Source organism: Ochotona princeps, chromosome 4 (assembly GCF_030435755.1).
Source record: "Ochotona princeps isolate mOchPri1 chromosome 4, mOchPri1.hap1, whole genome shotgun sequence".
Classification (NCBI taxonomy): domain Eukaryota; kingdom Metazoa; phylum Chordata; class Mammalia; order Lagomorpha; family Ochotonidae; genus Ochotona; species Ochotona princeps.
The window spans coordinates 81,082,665-81,100,169 of NC_080835.1; the positions used below are offsets into that span (position 1 = coordinate 81,082,665).

The 17,505-nt window shown below is 40.2% G+C and overlaps 1 protein-coding gene across 2 annotated transcripts in view; it reads right to left on the reverse strand.

Annotated features, from left to right (window-relative positions):
* Positions 1-17,505, reverse strand: part of ELMOD1 (ELMO domain containing 1) — a 57,986-nt gene that overhangs the window by 11,847 nt on the left and 28,634 nt on the right. For both annotated transcript variants that reach the window (XM_004585032.3, XM_058662530.1), the window contains 5 exons: positions 13,714-13,859; positions 13,555-13,583; positions 12,630-12,727; positions 9,775-9,904; positions 4,118-4,251 (listed from right to left, as the gene is read on the reverse strand). In XM_004585032.3, the coding sequence (XP_004585089.2) occupies positions 4,118-4,251; positions 9,775-9,904; positions 12,630-12,727; positions 13,555-13,583; positions 13,714-13,859 (537 nt within the window). The remainder of the gene's footprint in view (positions 1-4,117; positions 4,252-9,774; positions 9,905-12,629; positions 12,728-13,554; positions 13,584-13,713; positions 13,860-17,505) is intronic.

Below are 17,505 nucleotides of genomic sequence, written 5' to 3' on the forward strand. Positions count from 1 at the left end.
TGGATCCCTGCTACTCTTGTGAGAAATCTGGGTGGAGTTCCTGGCCCCTGACTTCAGCCTGCTACAGCCCCAGCTGTTGTGAGTAGTTGGGGCGAACCAGTGAATAGTTTCCTCTTTGTCACTTTGCCTTTCAAATACATACATGAACAAAAATTTTAAAAAATGATTATAGATAAGAGAGTTGAATAGCTTAGCATGTCAGGACCCTTGAAAGTTAGAATCCTGCAGAGCAGAACTGGTGAAAGGCTAGGACGAAGGGCAGCCCAAGGGCAGAATGATAACAGACTCCAGGACATGAGCAAGACAGATTTAGAATGCATTTTTCTTGGGCATACTCACTGGATATTTGAATTCTGGATGAACAGAAAATGTAGAGCTTAGAGATATTTAAAAAGAAAAAACAAAACTGTTCTGGGGGAACAGAGGCAGTGAAGTTAGCTAACAAACGTACGAAGCTGCACACTTTGAGAAACTTTCATCAAAAGGCCTTCAAACAGTTCATTCTAAAACTACTGCGTTGAGACTGGCATTGGTAGCAGGTCAAACTGTCACCTCCAATGCTGGCATTTCATGCTAGAATGCCCACTGAACTCTTGGCTGCTTGGCTTCCAAATTACCTCCCTGCTGATGTACCTGGGAACTCAGGTGATGGTGACGCAAGCAGTTGGGGCCCTGATATCCACGTGGGAGATCAGAATGGAATATTAGGCTCCCAGCTTTGGCTTGCCCCATCCCCAGCTATTAAGCCATTTATGGAGTGAACCAGCTGATGGAAGATCTCTGTCTTTGTCTGTCTCTGTCCTCTACCTTTAAAATACATAAAATAAATCTTTTTTTATTTTTAAAAATCTTTTACTTATTATTATCATTACTATTATTGTTATTATCATTTTGTGATACAGTTCCATAGGCCCCTGGGAATTCCCTTATCCCCTCCCCATTTCCCCCTCACCACTGAGTTCCCCTGTATCATTACTAAAGTATAGTTCTTCATACACAGTCATTTGTCCATTATTGTGGGCATGGACAAAAAACACATAAAATAAATCTTTAAAGAAATGATCACAGGGGCAGGTGCTGTGGTGTAGTAGGCTAAGCCTCTTCCTGCAACACAAGCTTCCTTATGGATACGAATTTGAATCCTGGCTGCTCCACTTCCAATCCAGTTTCTTGCTAATAGCCTAGAAAGGTAGAGGAGGACAGCCCCTGCACCCATGTGAGAGATCCAGAAGGAGCTCTAGGCTCCTGTCTTTGTAGTAGTACAGTTCTGGCCATTGCAGCCATTGAGGGGGGGGTAAGCCAATGGATGGAAGAGCTCTTTCTCTCCTCTTTCTATATCTCTGCCTTTCAAACAAAATAAAATAAATCTCAAAAAACTGCCACATTTCTTTAATGTTATATATCTATATTTCCTGCATAAATCTGATGGGTAAATTAAGCTCTTCAGTTTCAGAAAATCTGAAATCAAATTCAGGAACTTTAATATAGAAATCCACTCTTACTAATGCACTTGGGTGTCCTTTCACATTTTTGTCAATCATCTTGGCTTTCTCTTTTCTGTCAATTGCACTTCTTGGTCCACTGTATCTAAACTTGCCCTTCAATAAGCAAAACATCCAGCCTTACAGAATATCCTGGCTATCAATTTGTCATACTTACGTGCCAGTCATCTCATTTCTTGGTGTTTATGGTGGTGTATCTTACAGAACTTCTCAATTTAAAGGTGTGAAACTTATTAACTCTTTTTTCCCATTTGAAGGGATTTTATTTATTTGTTTTAAAAATCTGTATCTTAAAGAGATCCTTACTCAGATATTTTAAAGATATTCTGCTAGGGGCAGGCATTGTGGCATAGCAGGTAACGCCCCTGTCTGTGACACCAGCATCCCCTATAGGTACTGGCTCACGTCCAGGTCTACTTCTGATCCAGCTCTCTAGGAAAAGCAGCCAAAGTTGGCCCAAGTGTTTGGGCCCCTGTCACTCACGTGGCAGACCTGGAAGAAGCTCTTGCTCCTCACTTCAGCCTGGCCCAGCCCTGTCCTTTGCTGCCAACTGGGGAGTGAACCAATAGATGGAATATCTGTCTCTGTCTCTCTCTGAAACTCTTTTAAGTAAAGACATAAATCCTTCTCCCCCCCACCCTTTAAAGTTGGGAACACAGTTTTTTAACGTAGCGTGTGAACTGCAGTGAGGTAGACATTAACTTCTATTTCTTCTAAGTAGAAGGTCAATTGTCCCAGTTCCAGTTATTTAAAAGTCCAGCCATTGTCCACTTATTTGTAACATCACTTTTGTCATCAGATCGACTTCCCATTCATATTATATAATATCATAGCATTTAAAACATTTTATAAAAGAAACTGCGATTATATTTTAAAGAAGATGTCTAGGGGGAAAACAGGGTACCACCTAAAATCACTCACTAAAAATTCATTTCTTTTAAAAATCAACAGAGTGTTGTAAAAGCACACAACAACCTGTAGCTCAGAAAAGATCCCAAATGACTGCAATGTGAAAGGCAAATCAAAACCATTAGCTGAGTCACACAAGCAGTAACACAGTAGTTAACTAATGGAATAGGAGAAAACAGAGAGCTAGGAGAGAGGAAAGTAAAATAAAAAGGTTCTTGATCACTCGCAGGAAACTAGGACAACAACTCCTCACTCTTGAGAGTTAGTAGCCAAATAAAAGTACTATTTGTCCTGCTGTATTTTAGAGAAAACAAAACATTAATAGTTGACAAAGTGGATTTAGTCTTCACAGACTCCTGGGAAAATCATGGGCAGGGTAACTGATTACAAAAGCACCTTTTCACGGGATTAATTAGTTCTGTCTTGGGGTTGGTACCATGTACTGGGAAAGAAAGGCTTGCAGAGACTCAGGCTGGCAGGCTGGCGGTGCTTCTCAGTTTCTTCTCAATGGAAGGAAGAGAACGTGGTGGCCTTCTTCCTTCCATGAGCATTCCTATTGGCTTGCTCACTCCCCAAATGCCCACAATGGCAGGAGCCAACCACCTGAAGCCAGGAGTGTTTCCCAAGTGCATACAGGGGCCCAGGGCCTTGGCACCACCCTCCACTGCTTTCCCAGCCCATAAGGAGCTGGATGGGAAGTAGAACAGCCAGTAATCAGAGTCCATAAGGGATGCCATTACTGCAGGTTCAAGCTGAGCCCACTACATGGTACCAACTTCAAGACACTGATCTAATTTTAACAGACCCCAGGAATTTTTAACTAATTGTAATATGTAGGTCTCATATAGCTTTACTTTTGAACAAACCAGCTATAAAGTCCTAGCGGCTAAAGTCCTCGCCTTGAACGCACCGGGATCCCATATGGGCACCGGTTCTAATCCCAGCAGCTCCACTTCCCATCCAGCTCCCTGCTTGTGGCCTGGGAAAGCAGTCGAGGACGGCCCAATGCATTGGGACCCTGCACCCGTGTGGGAGACCTGGAAGAGGTTCCAGGTTCCTGGCTTCGGATCGGCGCGCATTGGCCCGTTGCGGCTCACTTGGGGAGTGAATCATCGGATGGAAGATCTTCCTCTCTGTCTCTCCTCCTCTGTGTATATCTGGCTGTAATAAAAATAAATCTTTAAAAAAAATGCATTTTTTAAAAGATCATTGGAAAATGTTAATACGGAAGGGTATAGAAGACAGAAAGGAGTCATTGATTTTGTTAGGTGTCATAGCCATGTTGTGGCTATTGTAAGGTAACATGCATATTTTTAGAGCTTTATTAAAATAGGAGGGATGAAATTACAAGCAATATATAAGATGTACATTGACACATCTACCAAAAAAAAGTATTTTAAAATACAAATAATTTCTAAATTAATAAGAGTTCTTTACTATCTTCCTCCTCTTGTTCTAATTGTTTGGAATTTTTTTCACAATAAATTTAAGAATTTAATGAGATTTTCTTCAAAAAAAAAGTCCATAAAATCTGCCATAAGAAGGAAGATGTTACAGGCTTGTACAATTTTATCTGAGTAATTTCTCAGAGAATTTGAACATTTCTTTGGAGGTTTCTGGAAAATGACTTTTGGGACCAACAACTTCGAGCTTTTAATAAGACTAGAACACCACTCTAACATGCAACCACTTCTCCTTCTACTTACTGTAAATTATACAAGCCCAGAAGTCCCATTCCTCGAAAATCTGTTTTAGGATCATCACCTTGGAAACCAATTTCACACCACTGCTTAGAAATGCGCGATTCCAACGGAGTATTGGGCTTCAAGAATTTCCATAACTGGAGACAAAAAAAGAATATCTTATTAATATTCATACACAAATATCCTTTCCTATAGATTCTAATCTTGTGGACTACCTTATATGGAGGATTTGCAAAGCTGCACATATGCAAATATACTGCAATTAAAGATGTGGATTTTAATTATCTCATGGCAGCTCTCAAAGTATAGTCTGAACACTGCTTTGGGGATACCCAGGACCTCTTCAGAGTGCCTAACAATAAACAAAGTAAAAAAAAAAAACACCCGGAAAAGCTATTTTACAGTAAAATAAACAGATTGTTTGCCTATACATTCTCGTGACTGTACAGTGGAATTTTCCAGAGACTCCACGCACGACATGTCAGAATGTCATTTCTCTGAAGGCAATGAAATGTATATCGGCATGTTTTATTTTAAAATCCTTCTGTCTTAATTTATAAGCAGAAGCTAGACAGATACTTTCTCACCAAAGGCTTCTGGGAGCTCTGTGTACTATTTAAGAATACACAGGAAAAGGAGCACAGGGAGAATTCGGGGGCCATCCATTCCTCAACTCATCAGAAAAATACGTAGCATTCAATCAAGACTCTTCACAGCATTATTAACAAAGAGAAGTGACTTAAATTTCACGTCTCGAGTTCTCATCCATTCATAGCAGTGAGAGTAAAGAATACCATATAATGGCATACAAGAACACAAGTTCTATCCATCAATTACGATCTTTAGGAGCTGAGTGAAATAATTTTGTTAAAATTGACTATATATTAATAGACAGATATAACTTCTGTACACAGTGCTATTCATGGCATAATAAACTGGTTCTTGTTTTCTAAGTCCTCTGGAGAAGTATCCAACACTCATCACCACAGAAAAGGGAGACAGAGAAATGAAGATACAGAGTTGCATAAATATGCAATTGTTAAACTACAGCATTAGCTCTTACTATGAGACACAGGCATATACAGATTTACTTTTTGAACTATTAGCACGTAATATCTTTATTATAGATAGGGCACCAACACAAGTGAACGACTATTATTCTAGAAGTAACACAACTTCTAAATTGCATCTCGTATAGGTATTAAAGTTATTCAGGACATTAATCACTCTGCTTTATAATGAACTCTCACAAATCTAACATGGTATAAAATATGATATTCATATTGTGCATGAATAATATATGTGGAATATGAAATACATATGAAATAGTAACACATTAAAAGTTGTAATTCATATTATTTTACTATTGTTATTTGAACATAATCTAAATTCACTTATTATTCACATTATACAGCATTTTATATTTGAGCCACAACAGGTAGATTTACTTCATCAAAGGGTGAGAGAATGACTTTACAGGATTCAAAGTAAATCTTTGGTGCTTGAAAGCAAAGTATAAAACCTGGATATAAATGATCTCTCTATATAATCCAGGTAAGAATTGGCAATGCTCTACATTCATCCAAACAGGAAACGTTTGAGTTCATGGAAGAGACCAGTGAAAGACCACCTGATCATCACCAAGGGGTCTCCCAGGAGTGCTTCAGGCACTCTCCTGGTTATTGCCACAACAGGAAAAGCAACAAAAATGATCATTTCCTGTCTGGAGGTGGGTTACAAACCTCATTCATTAAGCAAATGCTTACTTTCAGAGAGTGACCTCTTCCCCCAACAGGAAAGGTGGATATACAGAGAGGAGCAGAGACAGAGAGGAAGATCTTCCGTCCGATGATTCACTCCCCAAGCGGCCGCAATGGCTGGAGCTGAGCCAATCCAATGCCAGGAGCCAGGAGCTCTTCTGTATCTCCCACACGGGTGCAGTGTCCCAAAGCTTTGGGCCATCCTAGACTGCTTTCCCAGGCCACAAGCAGGGAGCTGGATGGAAAGTGGGGCCACAGGAATAAGAACCGGAGCCCACATGGGATCCCGGTGCGTGCAAGGCGAGGACTTTAACCACTACGCTATTGCGCCAGGCCCATTTTCCCACAAACAATTTGAAGTATCCATGAAAACAAATGCATGTGGCTGTGTTACCATAAACATGACTTGTGCAAGAGGGTCACAGGCCAAACTGGCCCACAGATTTTGGTTTGCTGAGTTTTCTTCTAAAAGTGTGTGTGGTTGGGCTCCAAAGCGGTAATACTCATTTCAAAAACAAAAAGGCCTAAGCTTAGGCTGTTGAACCAAACCGTAGGTCAGCCCTGGGAACACACAATGGAACACAACACCGTTCTCTCTCAGTGGTTCAGGAGCACTTCATGGGCCTGCACAGTCAGTTGCTCAGTTTCAGTTTCCTCATCTGAAAAAATGGGAATATACTGGTGCCACAACATTACTGTAACAATGGAATAAAGCAATGTGATAAAACAAATGGCGTAATAATTGATACATATCAAACGCTCAGTGGGTGTTTTGCTATTAGTGATTTTCTTATTATCACACTTGAAAGGGGAATAAGCTGGAGAATAAAGATCCCCCCAACCCCACTAAGTTACTTGGGGAAATTAGAGGAGACTTCAAAATTTCAGTAAGGACTTTAAAAATGAGCTGGCTGGGCCCGGCGGCGTGGCCTAGCGGCTAAAGTCCTCGCCTTGAAAGCCCCGAGATCCCATATGGGCGCCGGTTCTAATCCCGGCAGCTCCACTGCCCATCCAGCTCCCTGCTTGTGGCCTGGGAAAGCAGTCGAGGATGGCCCAAAGCTTTGGGACCCTGCACCCGCATGGGAGACCTGGAAGAGGTTCCTGGTTCCCGGCATCGGATTGGCGCGCACCGGCCTGTTGTGGCTCACTTGGGGAGTGAAACATCGAATGGAAGATCTTCCTCTCTGTCTCTCCTCCTCTCTGTATATCCGGCTTTCCAATAATAATAAATAAACCTTTAAAAAAAAAATGAGCTGGCTGGGCCCAGCGCAGTCGCCTAGTGTCCTCACCTTGAATGAGATGCGTCCCATCCAGCTCCCTGCTTGTGGCCTGGGAAGGCCAACAAGGATGGCCCAACACTTTGCAACCCTGTACCCCTGTGAGACCCCAAAAAAGCTCCTGGCTTCCGGTTAGTTTAGCTTTGGGCCGTTGCAGCCACTTGGGGAGTGAATCATCATCGGACGAAATCTTCCTCTCTGTCTCTCCTCCTCTCTGTATATCTGACTTTGTAATAAAAATAAATAAATCTTTTTTTAAAATCAGCTGACTTCTGCTATGAGAATCATGGACAACAGAGAGAACAGTAGGAGCAAATTTCTGGGCATATGGGATGGCACAGTCTATTCTGGCTCACAGTGAAAAGCAAATGTGTTGTACGTGAAACGGACACAGGAGATGCAGCTCAGAGAAACATTGTACATTGGAAAGCATCCAAAAGGCCACAGGAGGTCGCAGAGATTTTTCCGTAATAAGACCCAGGGAGCCTCAAGTGTTTAGGGAATCACACAATCAGACTTAAATGAGAAAAAGCCCCCCAACAGTGGTTTGGAAGATGGAAGGAAAAAATAAGTGGCTGCTTAGTGGCAGAATTAAAAGGCTGCAACATCCCAACTTGAAGATGATGGCTAGATGAGGCAGTGAGCATAGAAAACATCTGGGAGATATTCTGAAGATTCTAGGTACATATGATTAAGCAATTTTTGCAGTTGTAGAGTGTATTTGAATTAGATTAAAAGCCATGTGAAGGCAGGGAAGATGTCTTTTTCCCAAGTGCCTAATACAGTGATGGACAGTCCCAGCTTCATAATGTAGTAGTTGTGAGAATCAGAGATTGAACCAAAAGGCTCACAGCTTCCTTACCTCTAAAAGAAAGACAACAATTACTACCTTGGCTACCTCATTTGGGCACAGCGATTGAGATGATACCACGTGCCTCCTCAAAGAATGATCACAGATAGAAATGATGCATAAGAAAGAAAATGTGGCTTATATATACAATGGAATATTATCCAGACACAAACGGTTAAATCCCGCCAACATAATTGGAACTGGAGTACGTTACATTAAGTGAAGTACGTCAGACAAAGACAGACAAATAATGCATGTTGTTACTCATTCATGGAATATTAAAAAAAGTTATCGCACAGAATTAGAGAGAATAGAGGACACAAAGGTCCAGTAAGGAGGGAGAGAGGATAGATAATGGAGACGGAGACCAAAACTCAGTGAAATAATGGAGTTTGTTCTAAGGTTATGTAGCATCACAGGACAACTAAGGCGGCAACCAATGAATTATACATTTCCAACTAACTAGCTAAGAGTTAGGAGACTTCTAGCACCTAGGAATTAGAAGCATTTGAAAAGATGTAAGTGGTAATTACTCTGATTTGATCATTACACACTTTATGCAGGTAGTAAATTATCATACTACATCCCGTAACTATATAGAAACATGTACAAGTAAAACAAAAAAAAAATGAAAACTGCACGTCATAAATGTTCTTAAATGAACCACAGTAATTCATTACATCCACCCATATGTGTTGAAAATCAACCTTGTGTCACAAAGCATACAGATCAACTAAAGTAAGTGCACAGCAGGCCTCTGGGTCATCCATCGATCCCGAGGGCACCTCAAGTGCTGCGGACCCACCTGTTGATTAGATTATTCTTTTCCCTTTTATTTGCCTCTCATATGTTTTTTGTTGAACTCTTCAATAAGAAAATGGTTAGAAAAAAAACAATAAAAGAAGCTGGTATTCAGTTAGCAGATAAAGAATTAGAGAAAGGGAAGTTAAAAAAAAAGTATCGCCAAGAAAAAGTCTTCTTTAATTTTTAATGATCCGTATCATATTCAGCACGAATCAGCAGACAAATGAATCATCTACTTAAGTATTTACACATACAAAACACAACAGGGTATATTTAACCAGCATGTCTTCTATTGACATTTTCAATTTTAAAAAGTAAATGCAGCTCAAAAAATGTTTTACTACAACTTTGCTACTCTCCTGAAGGCTGATCTGTTTAAGCAGACAAAACAAAAACCTTTAACTCAAAATTCAGTACCTTGAAGAAAAATTTTGTTGATGTTTCATCAGATCTGATAAGATTTTTAAGTTTTTTTTAGACAACCATTTTTTGTTTTTTGAACATACTACTTTCCAATAGTTCCGAAATGCTAAACATAAATCTTAATCATCTTTCCTATTACTCTCTATGTTCCATGAATAAAAAATCAGCATGAAGGTCTTGGGGAGTTTCCAAAGAGAACTATTGCTGAAGCAGAAATCAACCTCATCTTCTCTGACGTGTCATAAACGAAAATCACAGGACACTGACAAATGTTATTCTCTTACTGATTTTCCACCAATGTGAAACAATCTAAACTGCAGCCAAATGGGAGCACCCACAGCAACCACCTGTGACGGTTTCTCAGCTGACAAAAAAAATCACCTCTAAGCTAAACCATCAAAAAACCCAGCCTTCCACACCACATACAGCACCCATGTCTCAAACATCTTTGTACCCCCAACATCCAGAGAAGTACCCAGCACAAGGCAGGTGCTCGTTAAATGCCAGCTGACTTTAGTCAAGGACTGAAGCAGTCCCAGAACTAACCTTCAAAAGCATTTCTTCATGTTGGGGATTCTCCGAATCGTAGGGCTCTCTGCGCAGTTTTTCCACATCTGCGATAAGGTTTCTGTACCCAACGATTTGTAGGAGGCAAGCCTGAAGTGAGATTCCGAGCCTAGGGTATTCAAACACAGAAGAAATACACAGGAGGGGAAACAGGTGCTTATGGCATTTTTTAACTTGATGTATGCATGATAGAATTCTTTATATCACAGGGGGATATGCAGGAAATGACCCAAAGATGATCTATTTAACAGAAGTACAGTTATTACTGAAATTCCACAGACAGCTGTGTAACCTGCTTAAGACTGACCTCGAATACCGGTTTTCTGTTAAGCTATTTTTTTTAAAGGGGAGCTTTTTATGTGGGTGACTTGAAAGGGAGATGTAGAAAGTGAAGGTGACAGTGAGCTCTTGGGGGATGTTTAGGCCCCCTGAATGAGTATACCAGAATCACTTTGGAAGGTGTGCACAGGAAAAGGTGGTTAGTGAATGTGTGTGGACAGGGAGTCAGGGGTGCAAGTGAGCCCTCAGGGACTTCAGGGAAACAAATACTTACAAGTGAAATGAAAAAGAAATGCTAACAGATCTGTGTGTGTGCAGAGCCCTGACAGCTGCAGCGGTGCTGCGCGAGGCCACAGAGTTACAGGATTTCCCACTGGGTCCTTTCTCATCACAGTCTCCATGCTTAGTCTTACATGGAAACAAAATCCACTTTGTCTGTTATCAAGTGGCTTGAATTCCATCCTCTGAGCATATTTATTTCCATCCTTCCTCTGCTAGGCCTGCTCGAACATGACATTGTGATGGTTTCCTTCCATTTCATCTCCAGAGGCTGGTGTGGGCAAGGGCAGGGATGGCATGGGAAATCCTCCATTCTTCAATGCCCCCTCGTAGGAGAGCTTCCCAGACATGCTGATACACTGCTCAGTCTGCTCTGAATGCATATTATTTGACTTACAGCCCTAAAAACACATCCCCAGAACAGAACACAATCTGGCCAGCTCAACACCCAGAGGCTCACACTTCTGTGATCCCATTGCTGTTTTCCTCGCTTACAGCTTAAAAAAGTAAAATTGGATCTTTCCAAGCAGCCACATACCATTACAAGCTTATTAAACAGGTGATTGATCAAGACACTTTCCTTTCCATAAAACTGCTCTCATGTAAATTGTTCTCCTGTACTTGTCTGCTGGTATTTTTAAGATCTAAAGACAGCACTCCATGGTTATGTCTTGGCTCAGTTCTCTACAGCCACATACTTGTTTTGCAGTTGTGACTGGACGTTGCAGATGCCATCAGTTACTGCCCAAGATATTATTGCTGCTGTTCCTTACTAACTTTGAGGGAAAAAAGAGAATGGAAGAAATGAGAGGAAGGAGCAGGGGATGTCAATTAAAATTTTTCAATAGTAAATTTCAATAATCACTGCAAATAGTACTTAAGAAATAGAATTAAAATAAAGTGAGATTAATGGTAGTCATAACTTGGTAACTTATATTTTCCTTGTCCTTAATCTCCTTTTTTTGTTCCTTGTAATAGCATTTGTTTTTTTTATATCAGATTTTGTTAATATTGGTGAAAATGCAGTAATTCCCACACTGGGATTGAAAAAAAAACTAATATCTGTAAGGTTATTTGTAAAACGAAATCAAAATAGATGGAAAAGAAATGTAACTTTTATAACTTTCATAGAGCAGACATAATGATTTGCTATTAAATCCAATCTAATCTCTAAATATAACTATAGGACTAAGAGATCCCTCATGACAAGCTGTAGTCTTAAATTTTTGGTTTAACCTGATTTAGAATGAATTGCCTCCTTATCACCTTCCCAGGGGGATAAAATGCATGTCAGAAGGTTTCAAAAATACATTCACTGCAAAATTGAAGTAACCCCCTATTGGCTGAGCAAGGAACAGGCAGCTAATTAGTTGAAGCAGGTGCAGACAGAGGAAGGCTATAGGAGCAGGTGTTTCTGTGACAGCCGTACCCAGACTCCCCCCAACATGTGCGAAGGAGGTCCCTCGAGCGCCTTCCAACCACAGATCCCTGTCGGGGGTCATGAAAAGCTGTTCTACGGCAACAACTGCAGGGCTTGTGTATGCCCAACGAAAAGACGGTTTGATTCTTAACAACCTAAAACTGTCTCTAAATATATCTGCATTTGAAATTTATTCTACCCAGTGTCTTAAGCTCAAATTCTACTTTAAAAATTGCTGTACTCCATGGAAAATAGCTAATTTTAAATGTCATGAAAATTGCCAAATGCATTTTAATATTTCCAAGAGGAATAAATTACAAAGTTTTAAAGTTTTCATAAAAAAAAAAACCTCTCCCTCCCACGCGTGCCTGTCTTTTTGACAAGCAGGTAGGAACCGTCTCTGGGATTACCAGCTTGTCAAGAAGGAATATTCACGCAGGAACCGAAGTTCTGTTTTTTCTTGGAGCAGAACCAGTCCAGCGTGTTTATAATTTGAACATTTACAGTTCATGTGAAAAATGGGCATTCTATAGAGCGACTGTTGATGAACGGGCTTCCTTTTATCTGCTGGTATCAAGGGCATCCATCACAAGTCTTACACTCGTTGTACTTAAGAAGCACAAGCAGAAACCACAAAAGGAGTAGAAAGTGGCTGTCAGTTACAAGCACGAAAAGAGAATGTTTTTTCTTTATTCTGTATATGAGTATCAAAACATTGCAAATAACTTTTAGGAGGACAAGAAAACAAGGGGTCTAGGGAAACCGGGACAAAGGGACAGAGGGCGAGAGGGAGAAAGACTAGATCTGTGGCTATGTAATGTGTTCCAAATTCCCCACATTAAGAAAAAATTCTTACTGTGGATTTATATCAGGGTTAATTTTTTTCAGTTCCATGATGTCTTCTATAGTTTTCTCGATAGCATCAGGATGAACACTCACTGATGTCTGCAACAGCTGTAAAACATTTTTCAATCAGTTCCTTGGCATCAACATCAGTGACTTACTCAAGTGCTTACTAAGGATGGGGCTTTGAGGGTCTGTTTCAGCTTCTGTATGAAAGTCTACGCAACAAGCAAAAAGTGACATAATGTATGAATTCTAAAGACCTTGATACCTTCATAATTGCGATACTGCAATTTTACCGATCAAGGTAGTTAACATGAGGCAGAAATACGCAAGTTGTTTTTAAAAACTAAGTGTTTCAAGTTCCAAGAACATTAGAGGGTTATGTTTTCTTTTCCTCACTCAACAGTCTCCATGGTTAATGGCCCTTGTGTCTATGACTGAAGAGTAAAGCCTAAGGGGATATGGTCTTAAAGATGCCAAAATTAAATACGATAAAATTATTGAGAATTTTAACAAAAGAAACAACCCTAGGGTATGTGGATGCTCAAATGCATGTATAAATGCTGGCCCAGTGACTTCTGTGATGTTCCTGGAAAGTGCTGAGTATAAAGTGAAACGACTTGGATCCTCAGGAACTGCTGGCAAGCTGATATTAGTCCTATTTTCCTGGAATGATTATGACTTGGGAGGAGGTATACAAAATGGTGAAGTCGAAAATGCAGTGAGAAGTACTTTGCGAATCTCTAGAGAGTCACACACACCTTCTGCTCTCCTGTGGAAAGCGCAGTGGCTTGTGATGGGCAAGCCAATCTGCTTGCTTAAGTTTTCAGAGCCCCAAATGGTTTATTTCTGCGTAACATTTTAGTTTATTTTTATGATAGAAGCAAACCTCCCAGTGAAAAATTATTTGCGGAAAAATTAACAATTTTACTTACCTTACTTTTTGACTCCCTCAGGGATGTTTCTGTTAAAGGAGTGACAAAAAGTCATTAAAAGTGATCCTTTACAAATGGTTTTAAATGACTAAATAACAACAGGGAACCCTCAAGCTCACTGATGGGACCATTTGTTTTCCTCTTTGGTTCATTGCTTACCGATTTTCATGGTTCTGGAAGCACCAGGTTTGGTGTTGTAACAGATACGTTGTAGTTCGCACCTTCCAGTCAGCTTTCTCATTACAAATTTCAGGCAGCGCCACAAAAACTTACAGTAAAAATACAGGCACACCTGGATCAACATTCTGTGAAAAACAAAACACAACGCCCTTCCAATAAAACTCTGCTCGAGAACGCAAAGCAGCCACCACCAGCAAGAAAGCAAGCCGCAAGGAAATCGGCCCTTAGATGTCTGGGTTTGCACAGGTGTGCTTCCAATCCTATGACACGTCATTGGAGGGAGCTACGACTACTATGACTGCAGGCAACTTCAGAATGTCCAGAATGTCCCAGGAAATATGATATTTCAACAAACTGAGGGTGACACAGCGAATCCTTTATATTCCCACCTTTTCTAAAAACATTTTGGCAATACATCAGAACATTGCAAACAGAACGCAGCGAGACTGCTCCTGTTTAGGACTTGTCTGGTTCCTCTAGTCTTGGGAAATGAAACTATTTGCTCCTTTCACCTGCCTGGTCAACCTCGTAGCTTTTGCTCTTATTCATTTACAGCCCCTCTTTAACGCTTTTCTTTTTGTTTCTTCACTTTTGCCACTACTAGAATCTACCTTGCTCCCTCTTCTGCCCTGCCTCCTTCTGTTTCCTCCTTGAGAATCAGACGTGTGACCACTGCCTAGTCTGCTGACCAAGGCCAACAGCCTTTCGACTTGCTCTAAGCTTCTTCATCAAGTCACTGGACAGGCACCACTGACCCTGGAGCCTCCTTGGAGATGACAACATCCTCAAAGTTTTCAATAACTCTCTCGAGAAGTTAATTCTTTACTCTTACAAAAGAAAATTTTCTTCAATGTACACTCTACTTTGCTCCAGCAACACCTCAGTAAACTAAGAACTCTATTGTTACTGATTACACACTTATTCACCAGTTCGTTTTTCTTTTTAATGCTGACTTCTGATTTTTAGTAAATGAGCTTCACAGAATCTCAGAACGACTCCAGCTTTAGGAGTAAAGTATGTCTATTATCTAGGGACTTGTATTCAACTTGTTTTCTCTTTATATTTTGCATCCTAAGAGGTAGAATTATTTAGTCCTCAATAGTAGTGTCATTTCTAAATGGTGTATTTTTGTTTTCAATCTCTCAAATGCTCACTCACACCCTCTAGGGGAATCCAGGTAATGAATCCAAGGTCATTTGGATAAATTAGTTAATTAATAGTTTCAACAATGTGGTCCATCCTTGAAAATGAATCAATACTCTGCTCAAACTTTTCTGGTTCCATTATCTTCAACAGCCTTGTGTTAAAAATTCTAACAGTCTGACTTATACAAAGGCACGGGGTCTACATCTTTTACATGCAAAGATATTGGGAAGAAATAGTACAAACAAGAAATATTAATAACATGAAAATGTCTATGATATGTTTATCACACAGAAAAAAAATAATAATGACTATATATGAAATGTTCTGCTTTTCCCTTAATTTTTTAATAGCAATACATAAACAAGGGGAAAAAGACTGACAGGCTACACAGCAAAAATATTAATAATAGCTTTTATTTTCTTTGTTGCTTATGTTTTTTTCTATAATAAATATGCATTTTATTAAAAAAACAAACTTCTAGCAAAATTTAAAAAACAAACTTCTAGTAAAATGCACCAAAAGCCTTACCAAAATTATATATGTCTGTATGTTGTCAGTTAGTATGATATAACCAGATTCTGATGAAAGACAAACAATGTATTTACTATAATGGAATAAAAATTATTCCAGTCAAATATGTTCTGAGATCTGTTAGATTTAGGTTAACAGCTTCAAAAAAAATGACTCTAAAAATAAACTCAGTGGAAAATTTTAATGAGATAAGTGAGAAGATTTATAAAACCTCAACTTGCTCTCTTGGAAAATGTTTTTAAAATTTTCAGCTATGAAAATATTTTTCAGTTCCAAACTACCAGAAAGTTATGCCAGAAAAAAGATTGATGAATAGCTTTGTTAACTGGACCTGAGCCAAACGGTAATGATATTAATTACTGGGAGTCATTATTCTTGTGTCAAGCCAAGGTTAAAAGCTTTCCATGATATGTTTCATGTACAATTATCAGTAAAGTTGGCCTCCTGGGTAGACATGTACCTACCTCTGATGCAGCCCTTGGCTGGTGTTAACATCAGGATTCCAGCAAAGGTGACACCGTCTGATGTGACCAGGTGACTGTCGTCGTATTTGGTCTCCTAGGGAGGACCCTCATGATTGTTTATTGAATATCTTTGCAGTCACCCTACTTAGGAGTAAGGCAGGTTACAGCTTAAATGAATCCTGAGTTTCCCAAGTGACTTCTCTACCAGGTCTGTTCAAAGACCTAGAAATGTCCTCTCGGAAGGCAGGAGTGTCCAGATGTAGAGTAACCTCCAGCCCAACTGGAATTTCTCTCTCCCTGGCTTCCTTGGAAATGAATAGCAAATACCTGTGTTCACTTGGCATCAAAAATAATCTTACATAAAAGGAGAGAGACATTATTGTCAGTTTGCTTTTACCTTAAAAAACCAAAAACCAAAAAACAAAAAACTCCCCTGAGAAGGTTCACATTGTCCAAGACAGACAAATCCAATAGAAATCTGCAGTAGTAGTGAGGGATGAAACATCAGTTCATTTGTTTTCATACAAAAAGAGCTGTAATTCATTTGAAAGGCAAGGAGACAGGCAGGAGACAAAGACAGATCGCTCTTCCCTTTTCCAGTTCACTCCTCAGATGCCCACGGTAGCTATGGTTGTGTTGGGCCAGACCAAATTGAGCAGCCAGGAACTTAAGCTTGGTTTCCAACATTTGTGTCAGGGACCCCAATGACTTGAGCCAACACCTGATGCCTCCCAGGGTGCACAAAGGCAAGAAAGAGAGACTTGAACCCAGCACTTGATATGGGATGTAAGCATGCCCAGAAGTCTCTTTAGCACTTTATCAACCACCCATCTCAAGAATCATTTACCACTCTGAGAGCTTCACTTCCCTCTCATAGAATCACTCAAGCAATAGCATGAATCATGGAAGACTCCTTTCAGTTATGGACTGACATTGACATACTGTTTACCCTTTTTTATTACATAGGCCAATAGTCCTGATAACGCTATCTATTATCCAAATATATCTTTTTTAATGGCAGTTTCTGTCTTTTTGTTGTTGTTGTTTAAGATCTATTTATTTTGATTGGAAAGTCGGATATACAGAGGGGAGGAGAGACAGAGAAGAGGATCCATAGGCTGGTTCACTCTTCAAGTGACTGCAATGACTGGCGCTGAGCCAATCCAAAGCCAGAAGCCAGGGGCCTCTTCTCCCATTCTGGTGCAGGATTTGGGCAATCCTGGATTGCTTTTCCAGGCCACAAGTAGGAAGTTGGATGGGAAGCGGGGCAGCCGGGAAACAAACTGGCACCCATATGGAATCCGGGTGAATGCAAGGCGAGAACTCTTTAGCCACTAGGCTACTGAGCTGGGTCCCCAAATACATCTTCATTATTCCTGTATTTGTCTAGTGAGCCGATATGCACACAAATATTTCATCAAAAGGCCCACATGTTATGCTGGGATATATATATATTCAGATAAAACTGTTCTGGATGATATAATTTGTTTTGCATTTAATGCATAAACCTGGTCTAGACAAAGCATGATCAAAGATGGAAACTGTACTCGCTTGGAGCCCTTGTTGAGATGCCGTGCCTCCCAGGGGTCAGCAAAGCCTTGGCAGGAGTGGCTCTGGATGGCTGCTCACC